General features: G+C 44.2%; 2 protein-coding genes across 7 annotated transcripts in view; one reads left to right on the forward strand and one right to left on the reverse strand.

Annotated features, from left to right (window-relative positions):
• CTPS2 (CTP synthase 2) overlaps positions 1 to 11250 on the reverse strand; it is a 101506-nt gene extending 90256 nt beyond the window's left edge. The window contains exons 1-2 of one of the 6 annotated variants that reach the window (XM_074324097.1): positions 11185 to 11250; positions 10072 to 10125 (exon numbers count right to left, since the gene is read on the reverse strand). The gene's annotated coding sequence lies outside the window, so the exon portion shown is untranslated. Of the gene's footprint in view, positions 1 to 5564; positions 5967 to 10071; positions 10126 to 11023; positions 11112 to 11184 lie in introns of those variants that run through there. The other 5 variants (XM_019746325.2, XM_074324098.1, XM_019746328.2 and 2 more) reach the window with 5 other exon arrangements.
• Positions 10145 to 10909, forward strand: LOC141569733 (large ribosomal subunit protein uL11-like). Its single transcript, XM_074324099.1, has one exon. The coding sequence runs from the start codon at positions 10271 to 10273 to the stop codon at positions 10877 to 10879; it is 609 nt and encodes a 202-aa protein (XP_074180200.1). The 5' UTR covers positions 10145 to 10270; the 3' UTR covers positions 10880 to 10909.
• Positions 11251 to 11540: the final 290 nt, after the last annotated feature.

Raw genomic sequence — 11540 nt, forward strand, 5'->3', positions numbered from 1 at the left:
CAGAATTTCAAAAGTATACTGCATTTTTCTATCTAACCTAAATATTTGAAACTTTTGAAACAAAGTCTTATCTTCTAGGCTTTTAATTTCTGCCAACATGTAAGAAGATGTGGCTACTTTCTGCAAGCAAAGTGGCTGACTCCATTGACCTGATTTTCCATTTACCTCAACTCTGTCATGCAACAAACTTCATCATGAAAAAAACAATTTCTCTGGGATTCAGAGGCATGGTAAAATTTATAAGAGATCAGGTGCTCTTGTCAGACAGGTATGTACAAGCTGTACTTGGGCAAGTTACTAATCCATTATGTGCCTGTTTCTTCACCTGCGTAAAGGAAAAATAACAGTCCCTCAGAATTCAGGGGAGGAGACTCCCACTCAAGATGGTGGAATAGGTAAATGCTGTGCTTGCCTCCTTTCATGACCATATCAAATTACAACTAAACTACAGAACAACCATCGAGAATTGCCTGCAGTCGAGCTCAACAGAAGTCCCATAACTAAGGATATACAGAAGAAGCTACTATGAGACTGGAAGGAATGGCAGACGTGGAAGGCCTGGTCCCACACCCATGTGTGGTAGTTAAAAATCAGGAGGGATATCTCAGCTGCAGAAGTCCCCCTGAGGAGCGAGGGGTTCTAGCCCCACATAAGGCTCCCCACCCTGGGGTTCCAGTGCCTGGAAGAGAAGTCCCCACAACTCCTGGCTATAAAAACCAGTGGAGATTGTGCCTGAGTGAGACAGAGGGCAGCTGGAGCCTCAGGAGCTACTCTTAAAGGGTCCACGTATGGACTTACTTGCTGACAGACTCATTCACTCAGCTCCAAGTGCTGGGGCAGCAGCTCAGGGGGTGCCAGGGACATATGAGGAAAAACTGAACTGTCTGGCTTCAGGACAAGGGTTGGAGGGACAGCTTTCTCCCAGACACAAGTGCTGGCAGAAGCCATTGTTCCTTTGCTGAGCCCTTCCCCATCCCAGCATGCAGACACAGGTGGCCACCATATCTGAATTTCCATCAACCTAGCTAACACTGTTCCCCTGCCCTGGTGATTCCCTGAGACCCCACCCCACCCAACTTGCGGGCCCACCAAAGCCACTTCAGTGTCTTTTCCATGCAAACAGCCTGTCTCGGCTCATGCTGCGGATTTTCTTAAAATCTCCCAAAGGTTCACAAACCCAAAACAAGCAGCATCTGGTCTCAGCATGCCCGGTACCTCTTGCCAAGTAGCCCCAACCATGGCACTAGCCTTGGTTGGCAGCTTATCCTCTCCTAAGCACCTGCAAGCCCAGCACAAGTGGCAACCACCTGCAGATCACTTTGCAGCTCATACCAAGTGGCCACGGACAGGCCACAGGCAGCAGCTGATCTTGGCTGCACCAGAACCCCTCCCAAGAGGCCCCAGAACCAACATACCACTGGCCGGTTTCAGACGACACCAGAGCACCACACAACCACCTTCACAAAAGACACACCCAAATGGCACACTGGGCAGGCACCAGAGTCCTACTAAAGAGAATGCTGCTCCATAGGGTCAGCCCCTGCACCACAGCTCCTCCCCACTGCAGTCACAGCCAGTCCTCACAACCAATCAGCCTGAGGGACAATTCCTCCCAGTGACATGCTAACAGCAATCAAGGCTCAGCTACAACAGGAGGGCACAGACAACCCACACAAGGGACACACCTGCAGCACTGGGCTCAAGTGACCAGGTTGACTGAGCCACTGGGCCCCACAGGACACCTACTACATAAGGCCACTCTACTAAGACCAGCAGACACAGCAGCCCTACTAATACATAAAAACAAACACAGGGAAGCAGCCAAAATGTGGAGACAAAGAAACATGTTCCAAATGAAAGAACAGACTAAGGCTCCATGAAAAGAACTAAACAAAATGGAGACAAGCCATCTACCAGATGCAGAGTTCAAAACACTGCTTTTAAGGATACTCAGTGATCTCAGTGAGAACTTCAACAGAGATAGGAAACATAAAACTGGAGATAGAAAACATAAAAAAGAACCAGTCAGATATGAAGAATACAATAACTGAAATGCAGACGACATTGATGTGTCAGCGTAGGGTCCTCGATTGTAACAAATGCACCACTCCAGTGGGGATAATGATAGTGGGGGAGGCTGTGTACATGGTTCAGGGTGTATATGTGAACTCAGTACTTTCTGCTCAGTTTCACTGTGAACCTAAAATTGCTCTAAAAAGTAGTCTATTCTAAAAAAAAAAATCAATATTCAAATATGCCAACATGAAAAAAATCTCTAGGTGGTTCTCAAGATTAATTGAGCTAAGGTATAAATCAGAGGTCAGCAAACCAGAGCCCACTGGTCACATCTGACCTACTGTCTATTTTTGTATGGTCCCCAAGATAAGAATATTTTTTAACATTTTATGTTAAGAAAAGATCAAAAGAAGAATATTTCATGACATATTAAAATTGTATGAAATTCAAACTTCAGTGTCCATAAATCTAGTTTTATGAGCCCACAGCCATACCCACTCACATATTGTCCACAGTCACTTTCTTGCTACAGTGGCAGAGCTGACTAATTGTGATGACAGAGACCTCTGGCCTACAAAGCCTGAAATATTTACTATCTGGCCTTTTACAGGAAATATTTGCTGATGCCTGGTATGGAGTGGGTCAAAATCAACCCCTATATTAACAGATAGTAAGAACTTAATAAAATTTAGCTATTAATATCACTATTAATAATAATAAATGTATCTTCCTTAACTAAGCATGCTGAGCACTGAATCTGTTCCATTACCTATCAGTTTTACCATGCAGGAATATCCAAGCAGGAAAAAAAAGAGAAAATATTATGTCATAAGGAAATTTTATTTCACTTTTCTGCAGCTGTCTGATTCAAACCTTTTTATTTGAGAGTCAGACAGGAAACCCAATAGCTACTTGGTTTTCTTTACTTTGAATACTATTGTTTTTCCCTTGAACCTGTGCAGGGGCCTTCCGTGCTTGCCATTTCACCACGCATGTGCAAGTAAGCCTTAACAATGTTATCTGCGTAGTCATGGATGGCAGGCAAATGGGTAACTAAGACCACTAACACAAATTTACAACTGCAAAAAAAGAAAGTAACTAATAAAAGCTAATAAGTATAAATCCCACTTTCTATTTTAATTCATGAATTTTTTTAAATACTTGGAAATTAAGCACAAATGCAATCAGGGAGGAATGGTTTCAATCACCCATTTATCTTATTTGTCAGCCCTCCTCGAAGGAACGCCCATCCTGATTTTGTACTGTCCTTTGCTTATCATTCAAAGCAAACTATCTTAACTTAAAGGTGTAAAGTTATCTCACTTCGGAGCTGTGAGTTGAATTTGAACTACCTGACCATGGTGAGGGCGAGTAAACCGAAGCCATCCACAATATACATGTCCCATCCCAAATGGCTTCCCTAAGTCCCTGGGCCTGCCTTTCTCTACACAATACACTTGGTCTCCTTCAGCGCCATTGGTCCTCTTCCCTAACTACCTGGCCATCCACTCATTTAGCTTAAAAGAGTCTCAATCCAAACCCAGAATAATCCCCCTATAGATCCAAAATGTATCTGAATATTCATCTCTTTCTACTCCTACTGGCCCAGGTTGTCATTATAGTGGTAATTTCTTCACAACCCTCCCTTACCCATCCCACTGTTGACTTCTTCTATTTGGTAACTGCCCCTCCTATTCAAATGCTAGTCTGTCATTTACAGCTCTGACCATGGGCAACTTCTTCAACTTTTCTAAACCTCAATTTTCTCTACTTATGCAGTACACAGGGATCATAACAGTGCCTGCTTTATAGAGGTGGATGGGCATTTAGAAGAGTGCAACCAAGTGCTAAATGAATTCAGCTGTTATTATGTTCAGAGCCATCTACTTGCTGATTCAATCAGCCCACAAATGTTTGCTGAATGTCTAGTATACACTTAGCATGTTCCCAGGTCCTGGGGATCCCTGGGGTGAACAAAAAGTTAAGGTCCCTGTGCTCTTAGACTTCACCTTTCCTGTGCAATTAAGGCACAAATAAGCAGTGCTGTAATTATACCTTATTCTGGCACCGTCACACTGTTAAAATGACTTCCCATTTATAAAAGTTAGCAAAATCAAAAAATGCCATAGAAAAGTGGAGTGTAGGCAATTACGAGTTTTATATATTTTCAAATGTGCTTTTTGAAGCACATTAGTTATTTTACAAAGACCTTCTTGATTATGTCACTTAATACCAAAGAGACACCTAGTCCTTTTTAAACCTCTTTTAAACAAACAAAAAGTTTGAAGCAAAGTTTTTAAAACTGCAGGAAAAGGCAGGCTCTTCAAGCTACTTCCTTCAATCGAGATGTTTTGTTTCCCATGCGAAGACTGAAGTTTTCACTTACTCACATACAGTGAGCGGGACAAATTGCCTGTAAAATAGGAGTATGTAGGGCTACACTGTCTGCTGTCCTACAAAAACATTGCACAAGCCAGCTGTGTAATTTTAAATTCTTTAGTAGCCATAGTAAAAAATAAACAGATGAAGTTAATTGTAATAATCTTATCTAACCCAATGTACCCAAAATGCTTTCATTCTACATCGTTTTTTTCTTTTTTCTTTTTTTTTGGTACTAAGTCCTCCAAAATCAGGTGTGTTCACTCAGCACATCTCAATTCAGACTTGCCACATTTCCAGTGCTCCACTCGCCAGTGGCTGCCACACTGGATAGTGCAGGCCTAGAGCAACTAAAAACATCAGAAGCACCCAGAGACACTTGTCAACAGCCATTTAAAACGCAATGTTAGGAGCGACAGTACTTACTGAATGATCCCATTTTATGAAGCTCTAGAATAGGCAAAATTAAGCTATGATAGAAATGGGGGGGGAGGATGTGGATTGACTGGAAGGGGCAGGAGGGAACATTCTGGAGTGATGGAAATGGTCTATGTCGGGGTAGTGGTTACAGGAGTGTATAATTTGTCAGACCCCGATCTGCACACTTAAAAGGGGGCATTTTATTGTATGTAAATTATACATCAAATTTGTAAAAATTGTTGGGAAAAGAAAGCTGTTTTGTAGCAGCATCGTACTTCCGCACAGTGCGCCCTAACCAGCTATTATGGGGGAAACGCGAGGGTCGTTGTTTAACGAGTGTATAGGCGAGGAGAGGACAGAAAGGCCATTTCACTCTGCGCGGGGCTTCACTTCCGCCAACGCCATCTCAGAGCTCCCCAGGCCCCGGAGAAATGGGGAGGGGAGAAGCGCACCCTGGAGACGCTACGCTACCAGCCCAGGGTAGCGGCTGCGACAGGGCTGGACCGCAGCGAGCACCCGCGGGGCGGCCCCGGCCCCGCACCCACTGGGTCTGCGTGAGCTGGGTGCCGGGATGCGCCCGGCCGCTGGCCTCTCTCGGACTGGGCGCTGGCGCCATCGGGGAGGGGACAAAGGCGCCCGGCCTTAAGTGAGCACCCGGGTTGGGCGCGCGGGCAGAGAGGCCTTGGGGTCGCGGGTGGCCCCGGCGAAAAGGCCCTGGGAGCCCGGGGGAGGGCCGGACGGGGAGTTACCTGCGCGGTGGTGGTGGCGCCTGGAGGGTGCAGGGTGGTAACGACGGGCTCCGCCCCGCGGCTGGCCCGCGCTCACCTGTGGGGCTGGGGAGGGGGCCGCCGCTAGGGGTGTCTCGAGTAGCCCCCGGGTTCTTCCCGCCTCCGGCGCAGGCCTCGGGGTGCGCGGCGCCCTCTTCGCCCACCTTTCCCTCGCCTGCCGCCGCCGGCCCAGCTGACTCACGCTGGTGAGCTTGAGGTTTACACCCGGGTTTGTGCAGTGCAACAAACCAGCGCCTAAAAAGTGACTCCTACGGCACAGCTTCCCGTCACCCTCTGCCCTGGACGCACTTGGCCCCAGGGCTCACTCTGCCTGGGACTGCTCCTCCCCTCTGCGGCTCACTTAGCAAAGGCCCTTCGAAGACCCAGGTGAACAGCACGGTCCAGCAGAGCCCTGCCCCCTTGGCACGCCGAGACCCTTTCGTGGGGTCCTCCTGTCCTGTTCTAACCACTGTGAAGAACCTCACTGTCACAAAAGTTTGTGGGTCCCCTGCTACACTCCAGGAACTGCAGGAGTGCTGAGGAGAGGACAAAAGGGGGGGGGTACCTGCCTTTGAGGGGCTCACAATCTGAGGGGTCTACATGTCTATTGGAATGAGTAAGGTTCCCAGAACAATCACTGTGTATTAAGAAAATGCAGGAAGGCGGACAATCAGGACTTTACCAAGTGACTTTTTAAGAGTCTTTTTGGAGGATGGTTGGTGCCTGGGAAGGAACACAGGAGGTTATTAAGGTGACGGGAAGAACGTACACAAACCACTGAAGGAGAAAGCATCTAACTATGGACAAGAGAAGGGTTTAGAGTAAAATGAAAGGGTTGGGAAAGGGGTGAAAATTTGGACACTCTAGTGTGCCAAGTTCGACAAGTGTCATTAAACACCTAGTGGAGTTTAGAAACCATAACTGTATAATGATATTCAGATATTATTTTACAAGATATCTAGATGTAGGTATATAAATATAGATATTTATGATAAAACCAGAGTTTGCAGTTTGAGTACAGTAGAAGGACAAAAGAATGAGGAAGTTGAGGGCACTGAAAGAAGAGTAGTAATGCATCAGAGGTCTAGTCCACAGAGGAAAGAAACAGAGAGCAGCAGGTCTCTGATAGACTGGGGGAAAGAGAAGAGAGGGACCAAAGACAGGGGCCCATGGGAATGAGGGAAGTGATGAGTTGTCACCAGAGTGTGGTATTGATATTAAAGGCGTCAAAGGGGAAGTACTTCTGGATGGTATGGTTTAGGGTCTGACTGCTGAAACAGTCAAGTGAATGGGCATCGCTGGCATTGGGTCTAGCGCCTACCAGGCCAGGGTGTGGGACACTGAGGACCCTGGAAGGATGGTGGAACTTAGAGGAGTCGAATGAGGTCAAGAAACCAAGTCTCCCGTGACTGTGGAGGAGTGACCCCAAAGCTAATAGACGACGGCACCAAGGTAGTGTAGAGGGTTGTATGGCAAAATTAAATGAATTTCAAAACAGAAGGGAGTTTCTCCTGCCTAAGTATGACAGAGCAGTGTCATGGAAGAAGCAGTAAGGAGCTAGGGATGGTGATGTCAACTTCTGGGAAAATGAGCAGAAGCTCCACACAGCAGGAACTAGAGGGGAGACCCAAGTCTCCGTGAAGGCTAGGAGTGAATGAATAAATGAATGAATAAGATTTTTTAAAGGAGGAAACACCTTTTACAAAGGCTGGAGGCATAGAAGTTTGCTATGAAACAAGTAGTCCAGAAGACTCAGTGGAAGGATGCTAGTGATACACGTTGACATTGATGGTAAGACTTAACACCGGCCACGTAGGTAAGGTTTCCTTCCACATTTCAGTACTTCGTTTCCTTTTTACAACCAGGACAGTTATGTTCTTCTTTTGGTAAATATGACGAACCTGAGGCTTAGAGATGTGAAGTGCCCTGACCAAAGGTACCTTAGCTAATGTAAGTAGCAAAGCCAGAACATTGTGGGGAGGAAAAATAATATTTCCTCCTACCCCTTTAACTTCTTCTAGACTAATAATCAAATTAACATGAGACAGATTAACAGGAGAAAATGACCAAAGTTATTACATATGTACATGTGGGGGTTCCATAAGAGTATGAGACCTGAGGACAGATCAGGCAGTTAAGGTTTATATGTCATCTTGAGCTAAGGAGAAGGGTAGGGGGTGTTGTTTGGGGGACTTCCAGGGCAGGAAGACAATTCCCATGGAGATGGAAAATCAAATGTTTGGTACATAGATGTATACTGAGCCACCTTGAACGATGGGACACAGGGAGGACGTAACAAATAGTCCTTGCTAGTCTCCTCTCTGTCTGTCACGCACTAGTTTATATTAAACTGTAGTTAGTTATCTCTGATGACATCTCCCTTCCTGGAGCAGATCCTCTAAATAAATTATTTTAGGCAGTTAAGGGGAAGGTCCAAGTTTCTTCCTGAGTCTTTCGTTTCTTGAAAATAATCAGCTTAAAATAATCAATATCCCAAAAGGTATATTTGGGGGTGGCAAACTCTGCTTTCCCTCAATATCAGTATAAAAGATCTGTCCCCAAAGCCAGACTCTTCACCACAGGATGTAAGTCCTCATCTTTATCTTATTCCACTAATCTATGAGGCTAATGGAAGAAAGATCTTTTGTGACTACAAAGGGGTTATTATGATAACTATTGTATTAGCAATCCAAAATGGGGAAAAAAAGTGAGCAGAAAAACAAATTTGATAATAGGGTTCAGAAGACTGATTCCTGTGGGATAAGGGTGTGTCCTACTTCAACAAGTGTTTATTCATGGCTTACTTACTACCAGCATAGCATTGAGGATAAAAAATAGAGGAAAAGAAGTCTGTCATTAAGTTGATCGTTCATGTTTTTTTAAATCTCTTATTTTGAAAAAGTCTTCTTTTCCAAATGATTGTGAAGGACAGAATGTCTGTCCCTGGGGGAATATAGCCTTCACCATGGATTTGGGTGGTCCTGGAGATAAAGCAAAAGTAAGGCTGAATGGGCTGGGCCCCCACCTCTGCTATTGGAAGGGCCAGCACTGCATTCCTTTTGGAGAAGAAACTTGAAGAATAACAAGTCAAAAGTATTCACGTGTTAGATGATGGAGTTAGACCCTTCCTCCTAGGCTTCTGAATGGAATTCTGAGCTCATTCCAATTACACTTGAACTAAATATCCTTTTTCTGGAAAGTGTTGACCATTTTCAGGTTCTCACTTACTCAATAAATCCTAAAAAGACATTGGTCCTAAGATGTCTCTTGACTTTCAAAGCTGAATCAATACCCAGACTCTAAAAACAGGTTGGAATGTCATTGATGCCACTGAATTGTACACTTCAAAATGGTTATAATGGCAAATTTTATGTTTTATATAATTTACTATAATTTAAAAAATTAATAGTGTAATACACCAAAAACCATCTAATTGTCCACTTTAAACTGGTGAGTTTTATGGTATGTGAGTTGTATCTCACTAAAGCTATTTGGAAAAACAAAGCAAAACAGGTTGGGCTTGTTAAGCCAAATTCCTGGACCAAAATTGTAAATATACCTCCAGGCTGGAAAACTGGAGATCAGGGAAATCAGAATTGGAATTCATTCCCCACATACTTACGGGAACTAGGCTACTCTTCTCAAAATGGTGGGAGGAGGGGGAGGACTAAGGGGTGTCCTTTGCCAACAGATTGAGACCGTGTTTGGAAAATATGTTCATGAACTCCCTGCTTTGAAGGGGTAGTTGTTAACTTGGCCAGCTTTCTGTTCATTTGTTTATATGTTATTATGGAAAAGGTTAAATACAGAGGGTGCCAAAAAATGTATACACATTTTAAGAAAGGAAAAAACTATTAAAATTGTAATACTCAATATATACAGATAACAAAAGATGAATGCAAGTCAGGTTTGACTTCTGCAATTACAAGAGGTGCTCAAAGTGTTTACCATCAGCGTCCAGACGCTTCTGATTATGGCGAACTACTGCTTGAGCATAGATAACATCTCTTAAAATGTGTATACATTTTTTTGGCATCCCCGGTATATAGAAAAGCAGACATAATACCACCCAGACATATAACCACCCAGCCTCAACAATTATCAACCCATGGCCAGGCTTGTTTCACCTATATCCCATCCCATACCCTCTCCTGCATCTTGTATTAATTTGAAGCAAATGCCAGCAACCCTATAATTTCATTGGTAAATATCTCAGTATGACTCTCTAAAAGAATGCCTTTATACACACACATACACACCCCATTACAATTTAAAAATTAACAATTCCTATGTCTATAAACACATGAATTAATAAACAAAATGCGGTATATACATACAATGGAATGTTATTCAGCATTTTTTAAGGTAGCCTTTCTTAAGGATTTTAAAGAAATTCTGACACATGCTACAATATAAATGAACCTCAAGGACATTTGCTAAGTGAAATAAACCAGTCACAGAAAGACAAATATGGTACAATTCCACTTACCTGAGGTTCCTGAAGTAATCAAATTCATACAGAAAGTAACTTGGTTACCAAGGCCTGGGGAGAGGAGAGAATGGGGAGTTGTTTAATGGGTACAGAATTTCATTTTTGCAATACAAAGAGTTTTGGAGATTGGTTGCATAACAGTGTGAATGTGCTTAATACTACTGAACTGTACACTTAAAAATGGTTAAGATGGCCTATGGCTTTTAACTCAGAGGAAGCCAAAGTGCAAATTTCTTCTGTCATCCGGAGTCCAGGTTCATCAGACACCAGCCACCTCCACCAGGCCGCTGAACTTCATTGGTTCGACCCCAGTGAGATTAGTCGTAAACCTGAGGTGCACCATTGGGAAGTCGGTGCCACGTCTGCCCTAGTCCCCACGATCAGCCCCCTGGGTCTCTCTCCAGAAAAGGTTGGTGATAACATGGCCAAAGCAACCCGTGATTGGAAGAGTCTGAGGATGACCGTGAAACTGACCATTCAGAACAGACAAGCCCAGATTGAGGTGGTACCTTCTGCCTCTGCCCTGATCATCAAAGCCCTCGAAGAACCTCCGAGACACACAGAAGCAAAAAACATCAAGCACAGTGGAAATATGAGTTTTGATGAGATTGTCAACATTGCCCGACAGATGCGGCACCGATCTTTAGCTAGAGAACTCTCTGGAAGCATTAAAGAGCTCTCCGTGACTGCCCAGTCTGTGGGCTGCAATGTTGATGGCTGCCACCCTCATGACATCATAGAGGGTGCAGTGATGCAGTGGAATGCCCAGCTAGTGAAGGACTACAAAGGAAAAGATTGCAATTAAAGATCATTTGACAACCAAAAATAAAATGGTTAAGATGGTAAATTTCCTGTGTATTCTACCACAATTAAAATTTTGAAAATTTAGCAATTCCATAATTTCATGATCTATCAAGTGCCCAAACTTCCAATTCTTATAAAATCATACCTTTTCCCCAATGTGCTTGTTTGAATTAGGATTTGAATAAAATCCACAAAGTGCCATGCATTATGTCTCTTAAATCGTTTTGAATGTATAGGTTCCCTTTCTCCCTTTCCTTGCTATTTATTTGAATAAACAATATCGTGTGTCCTGTGGTTTCTCACAACCTAGATTCTGCTGCCTGCATCCTGCGATGTCCTTTAACACCTTTCTCCGTCGTCTGTTTTCTCTGTAAATTGGTAGCTGGATCTAGAGGTTATGGGCTAGTTTTGATTCCGACGCAGGAGGAGGCTAAAGATATCCGTTTCCACGGGGCTAGCCCAGCTGAACCAGAAAAGGCGAGGCTAAGTCACCAGCCAAGCTGCTTAGAGTGACAAAGACGCCGTTTATACGCCTAGGTCAGCCACTACAAAGCTGGTGATGGAGGAAAAGGGGCGGAGCGGGACTACGTGGGAAAAGCCCTGCCTCCGCTTTCCACGCGCGTAATAGTGACCGAAGTAAACAGCCAGAGGGGGCGGGGCTC

This window comes from Rhinolophus sinicus, chromosome X, assembly GCF_036562045.2.
Source record: "Rhinolophus sinicus isolate RSC01 chromosome X, ASM3656204v1, whole genome shotgun sequence".
Lineage (NCBI taxonomy): Eukaryota > Metazoa > Chordata > Mammalia > Chiroptera > Rhinolophidae > Rhinolophus > Rhinolophus sinicus.

Bases quoted from the DNA above. Each gene is read 5' to 3' on its own strand.
- LOC141569733 (XM_074324099.1), top strand. From the start codon at position 10,271: ATGGCTTTTAACTCAGAGGAAGCCAAAGTGCAAATTTCTTCTGTCATC.